The 22173-nt window shown below is 61.9% G+C and overlaps 1 protein-coding gene across 1 annotated transcript; it reads left to right on the plus strand.

Moving 5' to 3' along the window:
• Window positions 1-499: 499 nt before the first annotated feature.
• On the plus strand, window positions 500-21358 carry CPZ (carboxypeptidase Z). Its single transcript, XM_074351200.1, has 11 exons — window positions 500-707; window positions 5792-5824; window positions 6783-7157; window positions 8479-8691; window positions 10707-10903; window positions 11448-11609; window positions 11940-12098; window positions 15773-15908; window positions 17001-17140; window positions 20176-20275; window positions 20886-21358. The coding sequence occupies exons 1-11, from the start codon at window positions 617-619 to the stop codon at window positions 21239-21241; spliced, it is 1962 nt and encodes a 653-aa protein (XP_074207301.1). The 5' UTR covers window positions 500-616; the 3' UTR covers window positions 21242-21358.
• Window positions 21359-22173: the final 815 nt, after the last annotated feature.

A 22173-nucleotide genomic window follows, 5' to 3' on the forward strand; every position in this document is an offset into this window, starting at 1 on the left:
ATGCCAACCCCAGGATGGTCTGTGCTGAGTCAGTGGACTGACACCCTTAGTTTCCAGGCTTTCTGAGAGCACAGCAGGGAGCTTCTCCCTGGGGTGTAGGCTCAAAGGTGAGCAGTCGCTCAAGGCAACAGAGCTCCTCGCCCTTTCTGGTACCTAAACACCCCCTAGAGACCCTCCAGGTGCTTCCATGGCGGAGGACAGGGTGGGGAGGTGGGGACACTCCCTCACTCCTCTCATGGGACCTGGGCCCAGACCTGAGGGGTGTTTGGCCTGGCTCACAGCCAGTTGGGTCCAGTGCTGGGCGAGGACCCCGCCTCGCCCCCGAGCCGGCCCCGTCCAGGAATCAGGGTTTGTAGGCAGGGTCAGCAGAGGATCCAGAGGTCAGGTGGGAGGTGGAAGCCGAGCCCCAAGGGGGGCGCTCACCCTGGGGGCGGAGCACCGGCCCGGAAGCGGGCTGGGCGCTGCCCTGTCCCTCCCGCCGCATCGCTCTGCGCGGTTCCTGGCGCCTCGCTGTAACCCGACTCCGCGCTCGCTCGTGGGGGGCGGGAGCCCGAGCGGCGCTGCGCCCCGGCCCGAGTGCCACATCACTCGCCCGCCGCCCTGCCCGCCGCCCACCATGCTGCCCCCGCCGCCACCGCTGCTGCTTCTCGCGGTGCTGGTCGCCGCCGCCGCCCGGCCGGGGTGCGAGCCCACCAGGGGCCCCGCTGGTAAGGCCGGACAGCCCGCGCCCTGGGGTGGAACGCGGCGCCCCGGAACCGGGAACTTTCCCCCTCGTGACCCATGGCCCTGGAGAACGTCCCCAAGTGGGCGCCCTATGCCCTGGGACCTGGGGGTCTGCCCAGGAGGGTAACCCGCCTCTCTGAGCACATCAGGGCTGGGACCCCTCCCACCCACCGCCAGCAGAGCGCACAGGCGACTTGGGAGCAGCGGAGGTACCCAGCGTCTCGCCCGGGTTCTTGGTCTGGGCACAGCCGGCCGGGGCACCGTGCAGGTGGGATCTGAGGGAGCAGGTGCTAGGACCTTGAAGGAGGAGAGGTCCTCTAAGGCCCCGGTCCTTCCAGGAAGAGGGCGGCCTCTGGGCCGTGCAAACTCTTGACGCCTCCTTTTCAACCCTGTGATGTGGACAACAGCGACTCCGGAAGTGGGCCCAAAGGACCTGGGAGGGGGTTGGGGCTCTGTGAGGGGTGGGGGTGTGGGGGCTCAGAGAGTGGGCACTCTTGGAAGATTCTGGGGCAGGGAGAGGGGCAGAGCGGCAGGACCCAAGGACCCTCCAGGGGCTATGTGCCTGGGAATGTGGTCACACCTGACAGTGCAGGGTGTGGAGCGGGGGCAGGGGGCCAGCGGGGAGCCTGGACTCTGGGCCTGGTCACACTTCCCCTTCTGGCACTGGATCTCAGTTTCCCTTCACATTTAAAGGTGAGGGTGCATCTAGTCTACTGCCCTCAGGGTCCTTATCAGCAGCAGACAACTGTACCCCTGGGGGGGTGGGGGTCCCCTCGGGCACGGGGGTCTGGGCGCATAAGAATTGGAGTCTGTCAATTACTAGAGGTTTGTGGATACCTGAGAACGTGCTGGCACCAGCCAAGTGAACCTGCCAGGAGCAGAATGCCTCTCTCAAACGTGCCGAGGTCCACCTTTTCCTTTTCTTCTCTCTCCACCCAAATTGAATTTTCTCTCCACCTCTGCTCCCCCCACCCCCACCCCACCCATCTTTCCTCCCCCATTTTCTACAGAAAGGCCTGGGCCACCAGAGTGTGTGTGTGTGTGTGTGTGTGTGCACATGAGTGCCTGTATGTGCACAGGTGCACAGTGGGATGCAGATGGAACTCTCATGGTGTCATGGATAGACCCCCCCCCGAATCCCTGAGGCCCCAGGAAATGTCTAGAATTATAGGCTTGTCAGGATTACAGTCCCCTCCTCCAGGAAGCTCTCCCTCACTTGCCCTTTTCCCAGGGAGAAACGCAACCCTCTCTTTGGACGCAGGCTGTCCCTTCCCCACCTGGAGGGATGGGCAGGGTGGCTCTCTGTCCTCGGTTCCACAGTGACCTCAGTGCCTGTTTCTAGAATAAGTCCTTTCTCCCGTTGGACCGCCTCCTTGCAGACGAGCATGTGCGGTCAGTCCACAGAAGCCCAGTGGCTTTTCCAGACTACAGACTGACGTGGGCGGGGCCGCGCAGCTTGAGGCCAGGCTGCGATGTCCAGGGCCACGTCCACATCCTGTCTTACTGCCTGAGGACTCAGAGCAGGCCCAGCCCTTCCTCACCTGCCTGTCCTGTTCCTCCTTCCAGGTCTTCACCCAGAACCTAGGGTTTGAGGCACCTTTCGTGCTTCTCGGGGCCAGGTGGGTCAGGGTTCAAATCCTGAGTCATATACACTGCTGTGTAGCCTTGGGCAGATGGCCTGACCTCTCTGACCTCATTCAGGTTTTTCTCATCTGTTATTGTCCCCGGTCTTTAAGATGACCAGCCCCAGGTCAATCTTGGTCTCTTGGCTGAAGACATGCTGACACCTTGTGGCCAAGAGGTGTAAGGGCCACGTGTGAACTGCTGGAAAGCAGCCTTTGGACCAGCGCTGTCCAACAGCACGGGGCCGGCCACAGACACCACCTGACACCTCCCAGAAGCCACCCAACAGAGACAGTAAGACGCAGGTGAAGTTGACTTGAATAACGGGTTTTATGTGACCCAGTATATCCAAGATATTGTTTCAGTATTTTGTCATCAATATAAACATTACGAATGAACTATTTTACAATTTATTTTTAGTGCCAGGTCTGAAATTCGGTATTTTACACTTAAAACACATGTCGATTCGGACTCGGAGCATTTCAAGGGCTCAATAGCCCCACACGGCTAGTGGCTACCATGCTGGACTGCGTGGCGAGGACAGCGCATTCCTGTCTTGACCCGACCTCCAGCCCGACCCCGGAGGCACACACCAGGGCTTGTTTATTGTTCTTAGTTGAATGGTATCCCCCAAAGATATGTTGAAGTCCCAGCCCCTGCCCCTACCCCTGTACCTGGGACTGGGGCTTTTTTGGGAAACAAGGCTTTTGCTGATGTGGTCAGGTCAGGCTGAGGTCGTCCTGGCTTAGGGTAGGCCCTGAATCCAATAACTGTTGTCCTTAGAAGAAGATGGAAATTTGGACACAGACACAGCAGAAAGGAGGTAGAGGTTGGGCTGATGTGGCCACAGCCAAGGATTGCTGGGAGCCCAGAAGCTGGAGGAGGCAGGAGACCCCTCCCTCAGATGCTGCAGAAGGGGGCGGCCTGCCGGCAGCTGGGTTTCAGGCTTCTGGCTTCCTGAACTGTGAGACAATCAGTGCCTGCTGTACCAATTTGTGCTACTTTGTTACGGGGGCCCCACATCCACCTGTCTCGCTGTCTTGGTCCTCGTGGCCACCTTGGACTCAGCAGGCGCTGACCAGGTCAGCAGATGCCAACCCCTTGTCCATCCCACTGAGCACTGAGGTCTGGTGGGAGCGTCCCAGTGGGCCGTCCCTCCTGCTCCCTGTGCCACCTGAGCTACTGTTCAGTGAGCCCTTACTGGGCCCGGGCCCTTCCCTCAGCACCGCCTCATTGGACCCTCCAACAGCCATGGGCACTACTATTATCCCTATTTTACAGATAAGGAGCCTGAGGCACAGAGAGGGACTTAACCTCTGAGCTTCAGCTTTCTCATCTAGGAGTTAATAGGGAGACTTGAAGCCACAGGACACCAGGAGGGCTCCACCTGCCAAACCCACTCAAGTCCACCCAGTCCTGTGGCATCTGATGGCTTTGAAGGCACGGGTGTGGGGGTAACTGCTGCCCTGTCTCCTCACTCAGTGTTTCCCTAAGGCCGGCAGAGGCCCCAGGGCCATAGGGAGTTCTGCTCACTGAGCACCTGCTGAGGGTCTGAATGAATCTTCAGGTCCGTCCACTCTCAGCTCAGGGCCAGGCGCTCAGCAGGCACACACTCCGCAGGGGGGATGCAGGTTGGGGGGGGGTGCTGGCATCTGTGCCTGGAGCTGTTTGTCTGGGGGTGGTGCTGAGCTGACTGAAACATGGCATCTGCCTGGGTCCCAGCTCGCACAGGCTGTGACGGAGGGCACGTCGGCTGAGTGTGAATCCTCAGCGTGAGCGCCGGGCGTGGATGCCCCCACGGGGCCCTGCTCCGGCTGGACCCTTTCATCTGTTCTCCCGACATCCGTGTAGACAAGCAGGTAACAGCGCGGTGTTCCAAGCAGAGTCCTGGCCAGTTTCTCGGTTGTGTCTCATTTCTCCTGATGCCGGCTCTCCCTCAGGCCCCCTCGCCCCGCAGAGGGCAGCGGGCGCAGGTCTGGGGACACTTTAGACCGTAATGGCTTGGAGTCGGGGGTGGAGTCGGCCGCGTGCTTGGGAGCTCCCAGGCCTTGTGCTGAGAGCAGGTGGCTCACGTCACCTGCCGTCCCCAAGCTCGCTCACCACCAGCCTCACCCCAGCGCGCTTCGCCGGGCATGGAGGGCGCAGGTGGGGACCCGCTGCAGCCCTCTCTGCTGCTTTAGGGGCTGGCGTCCCGTGTCCTGGGTACCTTAGGGAAGTGATATTCTCACCTGTGACTTTGCCCAAGGGGCTCAGTGGGTTAGGACAGCCCGGGATCCTCGGCTCACCTGCTGGTGAGAGGCTGCCTTGAATGTCTCCATCTCACGAGAACTTCCAGGTCCGACAGGTCAGAGCCTGTAGCTGCCCAGTCCACGGTGGGGGATCCGTGGTTCCTAGTCCATGTTGGGGGAACCACGTGTAGAGGTTCCTGCGAAGGGCTGCCTGGCCAGCCCAGCATCCCTGCCACGTGTGCTTAGCCAAGTTTCCACGACCCCCAGATCGTAAGGCGAATCCCTAAGTGGCTCCCACGCTTGCCCGACTGTGGCCCAGGCCTGGGTTTTACATGAGGTTGTGGGGTTAAACAGGCCCTTCCCTCCAGTCTAGTCTCCTCCCCTGGCTCCTCCTGGGCTTCCCCCCCTTTCTTCGTTCCCGCTGTCCTGCCGCCCCGCCTGCACTCCTCCCGGACTCCTGCTCCAGCTGAGCTTTAAGCCCGACATCGGCTCCCGTCCCTTGGAGCCAGCTTTTCCCTCTTGGCGCTCGCAGGGCACTGGGACCAGCCTCTGACGGGGAACTTGACAAGTGGCAGGAGTGAAGATTGGTTTCAGTGGCCTTCCCAGGGTCTCACTGTTGGGCCCATGTGTCTGGGCCTCGGGGAGGATGCTTGAAACCCACGATTCCAAGGACAGTTTGTGTTGGTCCTCTTCACACTGCACTGCAGCCTGTTCTGGAGGGGAGTGGGCTGGCGCCTGCAGGACGCCGGGGGGAGCTTAAAATAACGTGGTGTCAGAGTCAGTGGTGGGGCGGGGCCCCCAGTACAGGCTCTGTCCAAGGAGGCTCGCTAAGTACTTGGGAATTTGGTGACAGCTAGTTGTCTGATTGCTGGAAGGTTGAAACTGGCCGCAGTGGAAGTGTTTACAGCACAGCGATCGGCCAGCACCCTGACTCAGGGCTCTTTCATTTTGGCTGTCTCTCCGTAGGCGAGTCCCATGACCTCCCTGGGACTTGGGCTCCGCACCTGTGGGAGGAGGGAGAAGGGCCACGTCGACTTCAGAGGGTGGCTGTGAGGGCTGAATCAGATGATGCTTGGGGGGCAGGCATGGGCTGGGGGCCCAGCGGGCACTCGGTGAGTGGGGGGCTGCCACGAGAAGCAGCAGCCCCCATGGTGAACACGGGGGACGACGGACGGGCCGGGCTCAGTGCCCCTGACAGGCTGCCTTTCCCTTCCCAGGCGGATGCCCCAGGCCATCAGCTGCGGACAGCGGTACGGTCCACGGACTTCCCGTGCTTGTTTCACTGGAGCCACGCGGACCCTCCACCCTATCAGAGTGTTTTAGAGGGCGGAATCCAGGGTTCTGAAGGGGGTGATTAATAGGACGGCCCATTAATTGATCCAAACCCTTTCTTAAACAACTGGAAGTTAGGCAAAATGGAAAAGGAGGCCCTTCCCTCTGTGCAGCCTGGACTCCCAACCCTGGCTCTGCCCCAGGCTCCTGCAGAGGGTCCTCTCTGCCTCCGGACCCCAGCCGCCCCTAAGGTGGGCTCTCAGTGGGCTGGGGTCCGACCTTGAAGTGTGTGCACTGTGTTCGGCCCTTTATCCTGGGAGTGCCTGGCTCTCAGCCCCATGCGCGGCGCCTGCTGAGTCCAGAGCTGGGGCAGGCCCCTTCCCTCTTTGGCCCCGGTTCCTCCTCTGTAAAGTGAGGACTGGGGTACTGATCTCAGGGGATGGCTTTGAAGAGGGTGTGGATCTGGTGTAGCGGAGGGGCTCAGAAGCAGACGTTCCTCCAAGTCTCCTCCTGCCGGGTTTGGGCACCTGGTTTATTCTGAGTGGAGGGAATAGATTTTTTTTTAAAGTAGGGAAATATTTCCCCAATACAAAGCCAGTGATGTGCCCTAACATGGCAGAGCCTTGGCAAGGCTGGCTTTCCTGTGCCCATTTTGCAGACGTGGAACCTGAGACCCAGATCAGCCTTCCTGGCTCACTATTGCTGAGTGGTTGGGTCCAGTGACATTAGGAGACGTCCCTGGTCCTCCCAGAGCCCCTGACGTCCTCCACAGTGGGCCTTGTCCTGGCCTTTCCCTGCCAGGTGGTGGGTGCCCGTCCCCGCAGGCCCTGAGTGACGTCTGAGTGGGCAGAGCAGGCCCTTAGTAAGTGTCTGCCGCACGTCAGCAGGCAGGGGTCAGCGGGGGAGGGAGTGACCTGGTGTCCCGCCTCCCCCCAGCCATGTGTGTGGACCTGCAGCTCAGGACCTGCAGCGACGTGGCCTACAACCGGACGGTCTTCCCCACGCTGCTGAACCACCGGTCCCGGGAGGCGGTGGAGTCCAGCTCCGAGTACATCCTGCTGAGCGTCCTGCACCACCTCCTGGAGGGCCAGTGCAACCCGGACCTGCGTCTGCTGGGCTGCGCCGTGCTGGCCCCCCGGTGCGAGGGCGGCCACGTGCGCAGGCCCTGCCGGCATGTCTGTGAGGGGCTGCGGGAGGCCTGCCAGCCCGCCTTCGACGCCATCGACATGGCCTGGCCCTACTTCCTCGACTGCAACCACTACTTCTCAGGCCAGGAGGAAGGCTGCTACAACCCTCTGGAGGAGCTTCGGGGTGAGTGGGGGCCTATGGGGCTCCGGGGTTCCGCGGTGTCGGGCAACCAGGTGTCTGGTTGAGTGAATAAGACAAGTATCAGATGGGGAAGGTGCTTCCAGATAGTCCTGGGGCTGCACCTGGGGTGGGGCGGGGGCTCCCGTGCGGTGCAGTGGCCGACAGACAGCCGTCTGCGTACGAGCAGGCAGGAGGCGGGGGCAGCGGAGGCGGCGGGGCAGGGCCCTGGACAGAGGAAAGCAGCCAGCCGCCTCTGTGGGGCCGAGCCCGTCCGGCCTGGGAAAGCCCGCGGAGCGGGCTGGGGAGAGATTATTTTGGGCGATTCCGCCACCAAATTGCCAGTTCCATCTGCTTGCTTCTCCCTCAAAAACCATTTTGAGCAGAAACAAAACCACGGGGCAAGTGAGACACTTGGGAAAAGCTTAACTATTAGTGGTTCCCAGGGCCAGCCTGCAGGGACCTGCGCCTTTTAGCGCAGAGTCCCTGGGGTGGGGGTGGGGGGAGCCACCAGGGTGGTCCGTGGGCGCTTGTGTGAGCAGGATGACAGGACAGCCAGCTGGCCTGAGGACTGCGCTGAGAAACAGCCTTTCTTAGACCTGGAAGCCCAGGAATTTCTCCTAAGGAAACTTTTTAAATTTGGGAAAAGACTTCCCTCTTTCCCTCCCACCCCCTCTGTCTTTCTCTCCGTCTCTCTCTGCCTCCCCCGACCCTGCACGGACCCCGACCCTGCGCAAATGTGCTCGGTGTTGTATTGGTAATGACAGCAAACACTGGCCTCATCACCTACTGGCCTGTGAAGAATCTTTCAGAGCCTTGTTGCCTGACTGGCAGGATGTGGAAACTGTTTCCATCAATGCTGAGTAAACAAAGCAGAGCAGGAACCGGCATCTGCCCCCTGATTACAGCTCGATGCCACGGGACACGGGAACACCTGGAAAGTCACGGTGGCAGCCGCACCCTGGTTCTGTCCGTGTGCCTTTCCCTTCCCGTCCTGGACTCTGTAAAAGCTCCACACTAACTACACATTACTATTGTTCCTAGTAAGCTTGGGAACTGTGTTGCTTTATACACCTGTCGTTATTAGCTGTCGATATGAAGTATTTTAGAGAACTTTAATTACAAACCCAAATGCAGAATGTCCAGGGAGCTGTCGGCTGGCCCCACATGGGGTCCCACCCGCACAGGGTGGTGGGGGTGGGGGTGGGGGCGCCAGGAGCGGTCAGAGTCCCTCGTGGGGCAGGTAGATGGGGGCCGACAGCCTCATCCATGGTGGGGGCGGCAGGCAGGCCCGAGCTGGCCCCCAGCTCCCCCATTCCTCCCCCAGGAGGCCTGGACTTCGAGGAAGCGCTGCCCTCGGGCCACCCGCCAACCTCCATTCGCTTCACCCACCACTCCTACGCCCAGATGGTGCGCGTGCTGAAGCGGACGGCGGCCCACTGCTCCCACATCGCCAAGACCTACAGCATTGGGCGCAGCTTCGATGGCCGGGACCTGCTGGTCATCGAGTTCTCCAGCCGCCCTGGCCAGCACGAGCTGAGTAAGTCACAGTCGCCGTCAGGGGCCAGGAAAAGGCTCTGGCCTGCTTGGTCTTGGGCTGCACAAGCTGGGTCCAGGATCTTAATCAAAGCCCCTGATGTTTAGGGGACAGGGTGTGGGCGGGGCCTTCGGGATGTGCTTGTGTGCGCACCGCGTCCCACGGGGCCTGTGCGACCACTGTCATGGCCCCGTCGCTGAGGGTTGGTGGGGGCAGGAAGGAGGGGCACAGTCACAGGGGAGGAAGCGAGGGGTGGACAGTCGCTGCAGGCACGTCGGGCCTTGTGCGTCCATTGTGAAAGCTAACCGTGCTTTGTGCATTTCGTTGTTTTTGCAAACGTGCCCTGGCTCACCCGGACCCCAGGCAGGTACGTGGGGCGCTGGGTCCTGGCCCTTGACGTCTGCCCCCCCGAGCTGCTGGGCACACCCAATCTTGCAGAGTGATGTGGATACAGCCGTTCTTCCATTTATTTAAAAGCCAAGTCCATTTCAGCCCACATCAGGCTCAGGCCCTGTGTTGAGATGGGGGCCACGTGGGGGTGCTGGGTCTCACTGTCCACGGGGCTGCGTCCTTACAGGGCTGAGGAGGGTCAGACTCCCCCACGGTCGCAGTTCACCTGCCACCGTCACTGAGGAGGTCACCCAGCCGTGGTGCGGGTGTGGGAAAAAATTACCGTGAAACTGAATTTCAGGGGCAGGTTGAGGAAATGGCAGCGGGCCCAGGGAATGGGGCTCGGGGTCTGGCCCAAGAGCCCAGACAGCCTAGCAGAGACTCAGCGCCCTGGCAAGGCGAGCATCACCACGAGGCCCGCTCCGGGCCCAGGGGCTCGCTTCTGGCCTCTGCCGCGGAGTCAGTGAGCGGGGTTCCCAGTGCTTCCTTGCCTGGTGCCTCAGCTGTCTGTGCCTGTGACCGCCTGAGTCAGAGAGAACCAACCTAAAAGCAGTCCCACCTGACCCTGGTCTTCATAAAGTACTGAGACATACACCTCATCCTGGTTAAGCATCTCCGGCTCTCTCTACTGGGCTGTCCATGTGCATCCCAGTTTCCATCCTGGAGGCTTGGGGCAGCGTGGACCACATGAGCCCCAAACCCTGTCTCCTGCGGGGGTTAGAGGTCATCTAGCCCCACCCCAGCCTCCAAGGCCCACCCACCCTGCCTCCCAGCCCTCTAGCTTGTGGTACGTGCTCTGCGTCCTGCCGTCAGATTGGCCCGTAGCTTTGGAACCTGTGGGAGATGGGTGTCCCCTGTGAGAAGGCCAAGGGATGTGACTATCGTGGACAGCCTCAGGGTCGTTAATACCCTTGGAATCAGGGCGGCATGGGCACATGTTTCCACCGCTGGAGGTCCCTGAGCTGTGCACAGCCGGGGAAAGAGGTGCCACTTTCCAGATGAGCGCTGTGAAGCACAGAGCAGAGAGGCGACCTGTCCAAGGTCACACAGTTAGTAAGGCTGCCAGGCCCCTGTGTGCTCTTCCTCCCATTCACTCACCATCCACCCATCCTTCCATGCACTCAGCCACCCATCCACCTATACATCCTTCCATCTGTCTGTCCACCCATCTTCCATCCATCTCCTTTCCTTCCTTCCTCCATTCCATCCACCCACTTATCCACCCATCCTTCCCTTCATCTTCCATCCATATCCTTTCTCCCTTCCTTTCTTTCCTTCCATCCATCCATCCAAGGACCAGCTGCCTTCCCATCTAAGCACCAGTGTACACCTTAATTTATTGCACAAACATGATGAACGGCTATGAATGAAATTCACATGGACCAATGCTAACATACATTATTATTAGTCAATATCCTTGTTCTGTCCTGCTGGTAATTACGGCTGATAACAAATGTGCTCCGCGAAAGTGATGACCCTCAAGAGACCTCGTTAGTCACAGAGACGCTTGGGCCAAAACAAGCATAAATAGTTTCCAAAACAACTGGCTACACTTGCCCTGGGGGCCCTCAAGTCTCCAGGGACCCAGGGCTTTGAGACGGCCCCCCGGGCACTGTGTCTCCCCTCAGTGGAGCCCGAGGTGAAGCTGATAGGCAATATCCATGGCAACGAGGTGGCGGGACGGGAGATGCTCATCTACCTGGCCCAGTACCTGTGCTCCGAGTACCTGCTGGGCAGCCCCCGCGTCCAGCGCCTGCTCAACACCACCCGCGTCCACCTGCTGCCCTCCATGAACCCTGACGGCTACGAGGTAGCGGCTGCTGAGGTGAGCGCCCCGCCGTGAGCTGGTCCCACACGACCCCGCGCGTCCACTGCTGTCAGGGCTCTCTGTGCCCGCCGTCCGGGTGCTGACAGCTCAGCAGGCATCAGCACCGGGTCCTGCTCGGAGGAGGGACGGACGCTGATAGTGCTGTGGTGTGTTAAAGAGGATGCTCGTGGTGGAAACACAATGAGAAGGGCGGGGAGGGGAGGGGTGGGAGTGTGCGCGAGCCAGGGGAGCGGGCTCCGGGAGGCGGTGCCCTGAGCAGGGTCCTGCCGGAGGTGCGGAGCGGGCAGTGCCTCCCTGGCGTGGGGCCCTCCAGGCGGGGCACAGCCAGGGCAAGCTCTGTGGTCGGAGGACCCACCAGGAGGCCCGAGAGATGGCAGAGGGGGTCCAGGGCAGCTCGGTGGACGTGCTCCCAGGTTCATCCCATGAAGCCAGAGAGAAACTCCAGTCCCGCCTCTGGCTCTCCGCCCAGCCCTGTGGTCTCCCTCCAGAAGGATCAGGGTGGGCGTGCTGAGCCCTGTTGGGGGGTGGCCTGTGTGTCCAGGGTGCCGGCTACAATGGGTGGACGAGTGGGAGGCAGAACGCCCAGAATCTGGACCTGAACCGTAACTTCCCGGACCTGACGTCGGAGTACTACCGCCTGGCCTCAGCCCGCGGAGCGCGCAGCGACCACATCGCCATCCCACAGCACTACTGGTGGGGTAAGGTAGGAGCCATGCCAGTGCCCAGCTGGCACGTCTGAGGGGCTCCAGCTACTCCCCTAGGGCAGGAGAGCCTTACGCTCTGAGCCTCGGTTCCTCCTGTGAAATGGGGCTAATTCTCACTGGGTCGTTGGGGGGATTCAGGGAGCATGCACTGAAAGCGTCCGGAGTCTGGCAGGTGCTCAGTGACGGGGGCCCAGGAGGGCTGCCTGGAGGGGATGGCGCCCCCAGGAGGTGGGGAAGAGAGTTGCAGGCCTGAGGATGAGGCCTGACAGAATCCTAAAGCTCGGGCATCGGGTTGAGTGGTCCTGAGGCCGCCTCCCCCACCTGGGCAGGTGGCCCCCGAGACCAAGGCGATAATGAAGTGGATGAGGTCCACCCCCTTCGTGCTCTCGGCCAGCCTCCATGGGGGCGACCTGGTGGTTTCCTACCCCTTCGACTTCTCCAAGCACCCCCAGGAGGAGAAGATGTTTTCTCCCACGCCCGACGAGAAGGTGAGAGGCCGTGGCGGGGCGGGCGTGCTGGGGGTGGTGCCCTCGGGGCTGACCCCGAGTCCTTCCTGTTCTGAGGTCAGTGAAGCCCAGGAGTTCTAAGCCATTTGGAGCCTTCCAGGCTCAGCTCCAAATCCCCTCCTCCCAGAAGCCTTCCAGCCAGCTGGAAGCAGCCCCTCCGTCCTCTGACCACACCCCCTTCCATCTAGGTCCCGGTCTAGGAGCTCCTGGGGTGGGGACCCTGGCGGAGTGCCCTCCCACCAGGCCGCCCAGTGTTTTCGGTCCAGGGAGGGTGGGATTCCGGGCGACGCCGGCAGAGGGCAGTGCTGCCTGGCGCATGGCCCCTGACCGGCTCCCGGCATCTCCCTCCTTCTTGTGGGCCTTGCTGGTTTGTTCCGGGTCAGACTCCCTGGGAGTCTGGGGTGCAGTGGGATGGAGCAGGAATCCTGGTCCTGGCGTCCGCTTGGGCTCTGAGGAGGCGCCTCCCCTTCCCAGGCCTGTTTCCCTCACTGGTCAGACCAGCAGGGATGACACATGTGACGGTGGCCGTGGTGGCTGGACCCGTCTCCAACCCCATTCTTCCCTGAAGCAGAATTGGCTCCCTGGGGGCACCAGGTGAGGGAGGGGGCGATCGCTGATGGGGCACAGCCAAGGCCACTGGAGCTCAGCCGCCCAGACTGTCCCTGCTGAGCCCAGCCCCTGAGGCCAGCGCCTGCCCTCTGGGGAAGACAAAGCCTGAGGCCCTTTCTGTGACCAGCCAGGGCGGGGGCGGTTTGGAAGGGTCTGCGCTGTCCGCTTGGTCACTCAGCAGGCCCCCTGCTGGACTGGACTCCGGGTGGAGAGCCAGGCCTGCCCTCTGCCGCCTGCCCCCACTCTCCACCTGGTGCTGGGGGCAGGGCAGGGAGGGGGCTGGTCCTGGACGGACAAGTGCCTCACCCAGCCCCTCCCTGTGTGTGGCGGGTCCCGTAGCCGCCGCGGCCAACAGGACTGGGCCCTGCACTGAGGGTCTTAGTCTAGGGTGGGAGGCGAAGGCAGAAACGGGCAAGGATGAGCAGGTGCAGCCTGGGCCCAGACAGACAGCTGCCCAAGAGGCCAGGGGCACGCGGGGCGAGGTGTGTGGGTGTGCGCATGTGTATATGGGGTGGGCTCCCAGCGTTAAGGTGGGCCTAAGGGGAGTGTTCCCGAGGGACAGCTACCCCAGTGGAACCTGAAGAATCAGGTGGAGACTTTCCACACCCCCTTCACCCCAGGAGTGAGGACTCAGGGGACCCTGAGCAGTGGGAGCTGGGGGACCCAGCAGGGAAGCACCGAACCCCCACCTCCTCCTCCAGGGCTGGGGAAGCAGCACCTGTGTCCCCTCCCCGCATCGTTCCTGCACTCATTCTGGCTCTCACTCCCTCATTCACTCACTCAGTCATTGACTCCTGTAACCAGCACATGCCTAGAGCCTGGCGGGGGCCAGGTTCTACGCTTGGAGCTCAGTCTGAGCCCCGGGGGTGGCTGGGTGTTCTCTGCTCTGCCTGATCTGGGCCCTGCTGTGCTGTGGGAGAGCAGGGCCAGCAACCGGCCGAGGCCTGTGTCCTCTGGGCAGCAGGGGCCCCTGGGGCGCCGGGCCCAGCGTCTCTGAACCCCAGAGGCAGATGCGTGATGATACCTCTAGTGGGGAGGCCGGCCTCAACGAGTCCCCGCAGAGTCAGAAAGCGGAGAGTCCTCCCACCAGCCATCAATCACTGATCGATAACCCTTCAGCCCTGCAGCCAGTGGTGGGCTCTGTGGAAACCAGGGTCCCGGGAGAGGCTCAGGGAGTGGAGGAGTGTGAGGAGGGGCTGGCCAGCGTGCCCCCCCAGAAGTCACGCCCCCAAACTTCCATGGTGCCCCGTGGATGAGGGCCAGAGCCTCCGGGCAGCTTTCAAGGCCCCAGGCTGGCTAGGGCTGCCTGCCCCACCTCCTTTGTCCCCCGCCTGCCCCTCTGGCCAAGATCCTGCTCCTCAGCTCGACTCGAGCCCTGTGCTGCTCTCCAGGCACCCCCGACCCAGCCCCCAGCCCCAGTGGAAAGGGCTGAGGTTCATCCAGATCTTGGGCAGGCTGGGCCTTCTCCCGGCCTTGACCCCTGTTTCTGGGCCCTGGGCCAGCACAGGCCTGCCCCTCCCAGAAGTCCACCGCACCACACCTTATTTTGTTTGGAGTTCTCTGTGTATCTCTGTGTGTTCCCTCCCCACTTTGCCCATTCATGCCTGGCCTCTGGGCAGAGCTGCTCCCCAAGACCCTGTTCTGTGTCCGCCACCCCCTACCCCTTCCCAGGGCAGGCCAGTTCCCAGCTGGCCCTGGGGCTGTGGGGACTGGTGGTGACTTTCCCTGCTCTCCTGAGGGGGCTAACAGGTGACAGGTGACAGGTGACAGGAGAAGGCCCCAGGGCAGGATGAGGAGAGACACTGGGCGGGAGGATGGGAGGGGAGCAGAGGGCTGGGTCCAGCCTCCCGCCTCCAGCCTGTGTCCCGCTTTGCAGACAGATGGTGGAGGCTGGAGAGGTGGGGCTCCGGGGAGATTTATTTAAACAACCCCATTGGGTTGACGCCTGGCTGAAGATGGTGGAAGCTGACCACAGCCTGGGGGTGGCAGGGGCTGCTGGCAGGAGGGCAGCCCCTCACCGCCGACCTCTGGGATGGAATGACGTGGTGGGCTTGTTTTGGTTGCTTGGTTTGTGTCTGGGGGACCAAGTGGAAACTGCCATCTTTTCCCTGAGAAACTGAACCCTCCTTCCCCAAACCCCAGGTCTTGGGGTTGGAATCACCAGGAGAGACCCCCACTCTGGCCTGGAGCAACTCCCTATTACTGACCCCACCTGTCCACCTCCCCCTTTTTAAGGAGAGATCCCTTCCCAGGACAGACTTCTCCCAGGGCCAGGGGGCCTGACAGGCCCAGGGCGGGCGAGCCCCTTTTCCACCTGACCCCTGCTTGGGGGTCTCCACCCTGGATCAGACAGTGTCTGGCACTGGGATGTTCCGATGACTGAGTCCTGCCTGGGAGGGGGACTTGGGGGCCTGCCGCAGGTCGGGGATGTTATGGGGGAGCTCTGGGCTGGGGGAGGCCAGCGGAGGGGGAACTGTGCACTGCCTGGGGTCCAGGCCACACCCAGACAGGCCCTGCCAGGTGAGCTGTGCCCTGTGTCCGTCCACCTGCGGTGGCAGAAATGCCCGTGGCTTCGGCAGCAGGCAGGTGGGCTCCCGCAGGTGCTGGTTGTGACGATTATCACAGAAGTTCATTAGCAAAACTGAGGCCCACTCCAGCCTCCCGCCTCTCCTCGAGGCCTGCCCTCTGCCCAGAGGCAGGAAATGCTCTAGAAATGGCAAAGCTGACCTCCAGGTGCCCTGCCAGGATCACTGCCTTCATGAGGAAGCCCATGTTCTCTCGCCAGGTGTTCAGGGCTCCACGATGTGCTCACATACCCACCACTGGAGCCCTGAGCTCTGGCCATCCTGCCTCTGGGCCTTTGCACGTGCTGAGCCCTCTGCATGGACACTGGCCCCCTCTCCCGCCCAAGATGCTGGTGTTTGCTGTGGTGGCCCCTCCCTCAAAAGACTTTCTCCTCACCCCACCGCCCCCAGCTCTGAGGGCGTCCTGCAGAACGCCCCACCTTCTGGTCTTGGCCTCAGGGGATCTCTCTGTCTCCTTTCCAGATGTTCAAACTGCTGGCCAGAGCCTATGCCGACATGCACCCCATGATGATGGATAAGTCAGAGAACAGGTGTGGAGGCAACTTCCTGAAGAGAGGCAGCATCATCAACGGGGCGGACTGGTACAGCTTCACGGGAGGTACGCCTGGGGAGGGCGGGGCCTGGTGGGAGAGGGGGCTGGGGAGGGGGAGGGGGAGGGGCAGGGCGGGGCTGGAGAGGGGGAGGGGAGGGGCGGGGCTGGGGAGGGGAGGGGAGGGGCGGGGCTGGGGCATCTATGGGGCGGACTGGTACAGCTTCACGGAAGGTATGCCGGAGAGGGTGGTGCTGGGGCTGGGGCCTCCGCGTAGCAGCTTTTCCTGGGAACTTGATTCTGGGATATCTGGAAGGTGGGAGAGCAGGAAAGACGCATCACGGTGTGTGGGGAGGCTCCCACCCAGGAGCGGGAGCACTAGACCTGGCTGACTTCAGTTCTGGTGACTGGCTGGACGGTGATCTCTGTGTGACTGTTGCGGACAAGCTGGAGTGGAACCCGGGAGAGCACGGGGCGAGGGGCCAGGTGCAGGGCAGTGTGACTGCACTGCAGATGTGAACGTTAAGTCAGGAACGGCAGCCGCCTGGGACCCGGGCTCAGGGGAGGCCCTGAAGCTCTGAAGGGCAGGGCCCCGGCAGCTCCCGGCACCACCTGCCCCATCGGTGCCCCTGGGCTGCCTCGGAGCATGACTGCAGCGTCTGCTGGACACAAACTCCAAAAGCAGATGGAGTGGAGGGCAGAAGTGGGTGGGATGGCGGTCAGCCCCGGAGCCTCCACCGCCTCCCTGGCCGGCTGTCAGCCCTGCTGGCTGGGGCTTCCTCTGGAGACGGAGGAAGCTCCCTCCCTGGGCTGTCCCTGGGACTGTCCAGGAACAGGGATGCTATTACCCGTGGGGTCCCAGCCAGGGGAGGGCCAGCAGCCTGGACCCCAGGGGCCGGCTCCCCTGATGGAAGTGGCTAGTTGGTCCTCCCGACCCTGAGGGGCTGCATAGATGTGCGTGAGCCCGCAGACGTGGGCGCCAAGCCACTTGGTTCCCAGTGCAGCTCCCCTGCCTCCCCGGGGAACTCAGGTGGGAGCCGTGAAGGCCTAAGGCCCCGGTCGGCTCATCTGGGTAGGGGGGAGGACAACACCCCCTCTGCTGTCCAGCTGCAGTGGGGCCTGTGGAGGGCCGGCCGCGCTCAGCTGCCCCCTGCACCACAGGCATGTCCGACTTCAACTACCTGCACAGCAACTGCTTTGAGATCACAGTGGAGCTGGGCTGCGTGAAGTTCCCGCCCGAGGAGGCCCTGTACACGCTGTGGCAGCACAACAAGGAGCCGCTGCTGAACTTCGTGGAGATGGTGAGCCTGGCGGCCCCGGGTGGCCCCCTCAACCCGGGCACCGACTGGGCTCAGCACCCCCCCAGCATGAGTCAAGTCTCACTGGCCACCTGTCCTCCCACAGCCCTGGCCCTGGGGCTGCTGAAGACACCAGGGGACACACGTCAGGGTCCCCAGTACAGCAAGGGTCTCAAGGAGAGGAGTGGGGGACCAAGGCAGCCGGGGTGGGGGGCGCCTAATGCGGCCTCGGAGGCCACGGGGTCTTCCTGGAGGAGGCGGCACCTGGGCTGCATCTTGAAGGAGTAAGAGAAATCAGGCAACAGGACAGGGAACCCTCGGTGGCACATGTTAGAATTCAGTGGGGGCATTTAACACTTTCAGGGGTCTCGTGGCCGTGGGAATGAGGTGTGCACTGGGCCGGGGCGAGCCCAGAGGTGCTGGCTCTGGGCGGCAGGGGGTTGGTGTGGTCCAGGCGGGGCCCTGGGCACGTCTGCCCCTCAGACTCAGAGGAGAGGGCACAGGCTGCTGGGGCAGGAGTCGGGCAGCCGGACTGAGGGGTCACGCCTTGCCATGGGGCCGCAGTCACCCAGAGATATGTGGGCTGGCCATGAGCAAGGGCCACGGAGAACATGACTAAACGGCCCCCTCACTGGACCCAGAGAGTCAAGTCTCCCAGCGGCCTGGTGACCGTGCGGGGACTCGACGTCCCACTGCCTCTCCCGGCCCTGCCCGGCGCCTCAGTCTCCCCCACGTGGCCTGCAACCGAGGGATGTGGTTTGAATAACTAACATTCATGAAGGAAATGCAGGAACTCAAACTGAAAGATACCAGTAATTTTATAGAAGCCTCTGCTTTTTCTTTTTCCAGAGCATTTTAAGACTCATAAAAATTACACATTGCACAATGTCCCAGTGAGAAGCAGACCCTAAGGGGAAAACAGGACTGCCCGAGGGGCACAGTGAGGGGTCGTGCGCGCATGGCCCCTTTCAGCTCGTGCCCTACACGCGCCGCATTGAATCCTGATGCCAGTCCTGCCCAGCAGATGGGGCTGCCCTCTTTTATAGATGGAGGAGCAGGGGTCCCGGGGAAGGAGCGGGCTGGTCGGGGTCACTGGGCCATGCGGGGATCTCCCTCCTGGCTCACAGTGGCTGTGAGACTGCCGGAGGTGGAGACAGAGGGTCAGAGAGCTACCTGCCAGGCTGGCCCAGTCTCGGCAGCCACCGCCCAGCTCTGGAGCTCTGATCTGCCCAGAGCCCTCCCCTTTCTAGAAAGATCCGGAGCCTTCCTCCGGGTAAGAAGCAGGGGGAGCTTCCGGATCAGTAGCCGCAGCAAGGCCCCCGATCAGGACCGGGAGTCGCTGGCACCAAGCTGCTTCCCGGAGGCCGTGCCGGCGGCCTTGCTGCGCGGGGCAGGGCCGGTCCTCGTCAGTAATGGCCGGGGGCCAGGCCTCCTGGCTCGTTTCATTTTACGGCTGTCTGGTGAAAATGAGTTTTAAGGACCCTTAAATGGAGCTGGGATTGCTCCGTGGATATTGCATGTGAAGTCTCGGGGTATAAAGATTTAATAGCCAGCAGGACACAGCAGAAGGCTGGGCAGCCCGCGGCCGGGTGTGGCCAGCCCCAGGAAAGCCGGCCCGGCCTCCTGATAAGCATCAGTCTGTCGCGTCCAGTGAGGCCTTCCCCACAGTGATCCTGGCCAGGCCTGGGGCGAGGCGGGGTGTCTCCATCCCGCTGGTTGAAGGGAGGGGAGGGGCAGGCCCGCCATCTCTCCTCCCCTGCCTGAGAGCTGCACATCCCTGGTTCTGCATGAGGATGACTCTTCAGCCCAAAAGCAAAGGTGGACCAAAATCTAGCCAGTGCAGGCTGGCATTACATGAGGCCCTACTATGTGTCTGGCCTCTGTTCCCACCCAGGTTGGGGGCGAGGGAAGGGAAGATGGTGCATCGCAGTGAAGGCAGGGCTGGGGCAGTGGAAGCCCAGGACTGTGGGACCCCGAAGAGACCCCTGATACAGCCAGTTACCAGGGAAGGCTTCCTGCGTCTCGACGCGGGAGAGGAGTGGGCCAGGTGAAGGAGATGGTCGTGCGTTCTGAGCGGAGGAGGGGCCAAGACAGAGGCTGGGGGTCCTGGGACAGCACTCAAGGTGTGAGGGCAGCCTCTGGGGACAGAGCAACCCCTCTGCGCCGAATTTCCCCTCCCACCCAGGCGTCCCAGCCTCCTTTGACGTGAGCTTCAGACCTCTAGTTGTTTTCAGCCCGATAGAACAAGGGTGTCCAGCTTGTTCATTGCTGATTGCTTATGGAGAAGGACTGTGCACAGGATGGGCAGTTCTGGGAGTTGCTTCCTTTGGAAAGTGCAGCTCTTAGTCTAACCCTGATGTGTGCTGAAGCTGCAGGTCATCTGCTCGGGAGCGGCTGTGCTCAGAACCAGACCATCACAAGAGTCGGGCGGTCCTGCGCCTGGCTTGATCGCTGCACCTGACGAGTGTTAATTCTCATTCTCTGAGCCTGGCATGGTGACTCTGTGTTACAGATGGGGAGACTGGGCCGAGATGCCAGGTAGCTTGCTTAAGGTCAGAGAACGGGCTGGTGCCTGGCCAGGACTGACACCAGGGTCCCAAGTCTCAGCCGTGTCCTCCTGCCGCCCCACATGGCCTTCGGAACCTCGGCTCAGAGAGGACCCGCTGCACCGGCTCTGGTTGCGAGGGCAGAGACTAAGCTGTGCTCACAGGTGGACACCAGGGGGCCTTCTGCCGGGCGCTCGTGGCCCAGGAGCTTCAGCCAGAGCTCTGAGCTGGACCGTGGGCTTTCATAAACCAGGAATGGGATTGATCGCTGGAGCGGGGCCCCAGGGATGGGCTCGCCAGTCACCCTCACTCCACAGATGAGGAGACCAGGGCCCAGAGAATGGTGACTTACTCAAGATGGCAAGGCGAGTCATGCACAGCTGGGCTCAGCCAGCCGTTTCCCCGGAGATGGGTGGGGACTGGCTGGGGTGGGGCTGCTGGGCCCTCCGGAGGGCACGCGCCGTATCCCTGCCCTGTCCTTGGTCTCCTCAGGTGCACCGGGGCATTAAAGGCGTGGTGATGGACAAATTTGGCAAGCCAGTCAAAAACGCCCGCATTTCAGTCAAGGGCATCCGCCATGACATCACCACTGGTGAGCGACTCCCAGGGGGCTGCTCGGTGGGTGGGGGGGTGGACGGGAGCCCTGGGGTCTGCGTCAACCTTGATCTGTGTCTCCTGCGGCACCGGGCCCAGGGGAAAGCGCACTCAGGTCCTGGCTGCCAATGACAGTGCATGTGGATGCCCTGTTCCCTAAGTAGGGACTGTGCTGGGCAAATGCCACCTTCTCAGAGATCATAGGAGGGAGCCCGTTTGTTCATACCCCAGAGCTTATATCCCATAGATAAGCTGGTGTGTCTGCGTGGGCTCTGGGTGTCCTCAGGGATTTCACAGCTGATTTTAAAAATACCGTACCTGGTGATGAGAGAGCCTGGTGGAAACACAGTCCAGAGGAGGGAGGGGTTGCTGACTCTGTGCAGGACAGCGTGGTCTGTGAAGGCTTCAGAGGGCAGGGCTTTGAGGGATGAATAGAAGTTTGAGAAAGGGAGCCAGTGGGAAGGACATTCTAGGCCAGTGCAGAGGCAAGTGCAACCTTGGGGTTTGTCTGCCATCCAGGCCGATGTCCCCCGGCCCCCCCATCACCCATCATCTCAAGGCTGCCTGAGCCCAGGCCTGACAGTCACTTCCATTCCATTTGTCCACAGCCCCAGATGGTGACTACTGGAGACTGCTGCCCCCAGGGTCCCACATTGTCATTGCTCAAGCCCCCGGCTACTCCAAGGTCATCAAGAAAGTCACCATCCCTGCCCGGATGAAGAGGGCCGGTCGCGTGGACTTCATTCTCCAGCTGCTGGGGACCGGACCCAAGAAGTTCCTTCCTGGGCCTCGGAGAAATGGGCCCGGGCTCCGAGACCCGCCTGGTGGTGCTGGCCCACACGGGGAGCCCGAGGAGCCCCTGGGGGCCCGGAGACAGCCCACGGCCGGCGGGAGCAAACCTTGGTGGTGGTCCTACTTCACGTCACTGGGCCAGCACCAGCCGCGCTGGCTGCTTAAGTACTAGGCACCCGCCTGCTCGTGCCAGGCACATGCCTGGCCCAGGGCTCCTGCTCTTGATCTGTCTTCCAGAGACATCCCACTAAGCCTTTTCCATTTTATTAAAGTGTTTTTATTCTCCTCCCACCGTGATGAGAGGCTCTGTGCGAGGCACCTGCGGGAGAATCCATGGTGCCTGATGGAGAGAGGGCCGCCCTGGCCTTGTGCACCTGTGTGACCCTGGGGCAAGGGCTCCTCTGCCCGACAGGTGGCCGGAAGCAGGGCTGCCCTTCAAACCTGTCTGTGCCTGGTGGCCCTTTCCTGGAATGCCAGGCCTCCAATGTCGAGTGGCCTCTACTTGACAGACCGGAAATGGAGGCTCAGTGGGGCACATGACGTTCTAAGGACACACACGGAGAGGGTGGGGCCGGGCTCAAGCCAGACTCTGGGTCCTGCGGCTGAAGGCTGTGTGTCTAGAGTATGTGCAGGTGGGAGGCAAAGGACAAAGGTGGGGGGAGCCTGACTGGGGGAGTAGGGGTGGGCAGTGGAGACCCCCTCAAGGTCACAGGCTCAAGGGCAGGAGAGTGAGCAAGGAACACCACCTAAGGGTCATGCTTAGAGGCTCCCAGGCTACTATAGGGTCCTGACTCAAGGAGGAAGGGGCTCCCTTGGTGCCTCCTCATCCTGTGATGCCACCAACTCAGGTCCAGGGAAACCTAAGGCCCCAAACTCCCCACAGGACCCCCTCCAGGCTCACCTCTCTAGGTCAGGTGGGTCTGTTGGTCCTGGGATCTATGGGGCAGGGAGTGATTGCCAGAGAGAGGGTGTGCTAGTCAGCTAGGGCCGTGTAACAAAGCCCCACAGACCAGGGCTCAGACCACAGACGGCTGTCTCCTGGTCCTGGAGGCTGGGAGTCAGAGTCAAAGTGTCAGCAGGGTTGGTTCTTGCTGAGGCCGTGAA

This window comes from Camelus bactrianus, chromosome 2 (genome assembly GCF_048773025.1).
Source record: "Camelus bactrianus isolate YW-2024 breed Bactrian camel chromosome 2, ASM4877302v1, whole genome shotgun sequence".
NCBI classification, from domain to species: Eukaryota; Metazoa; Chordata; class Mammalia; order Artiodactyla; family Camelidae; genus Camelus; species Camelus bactrianus.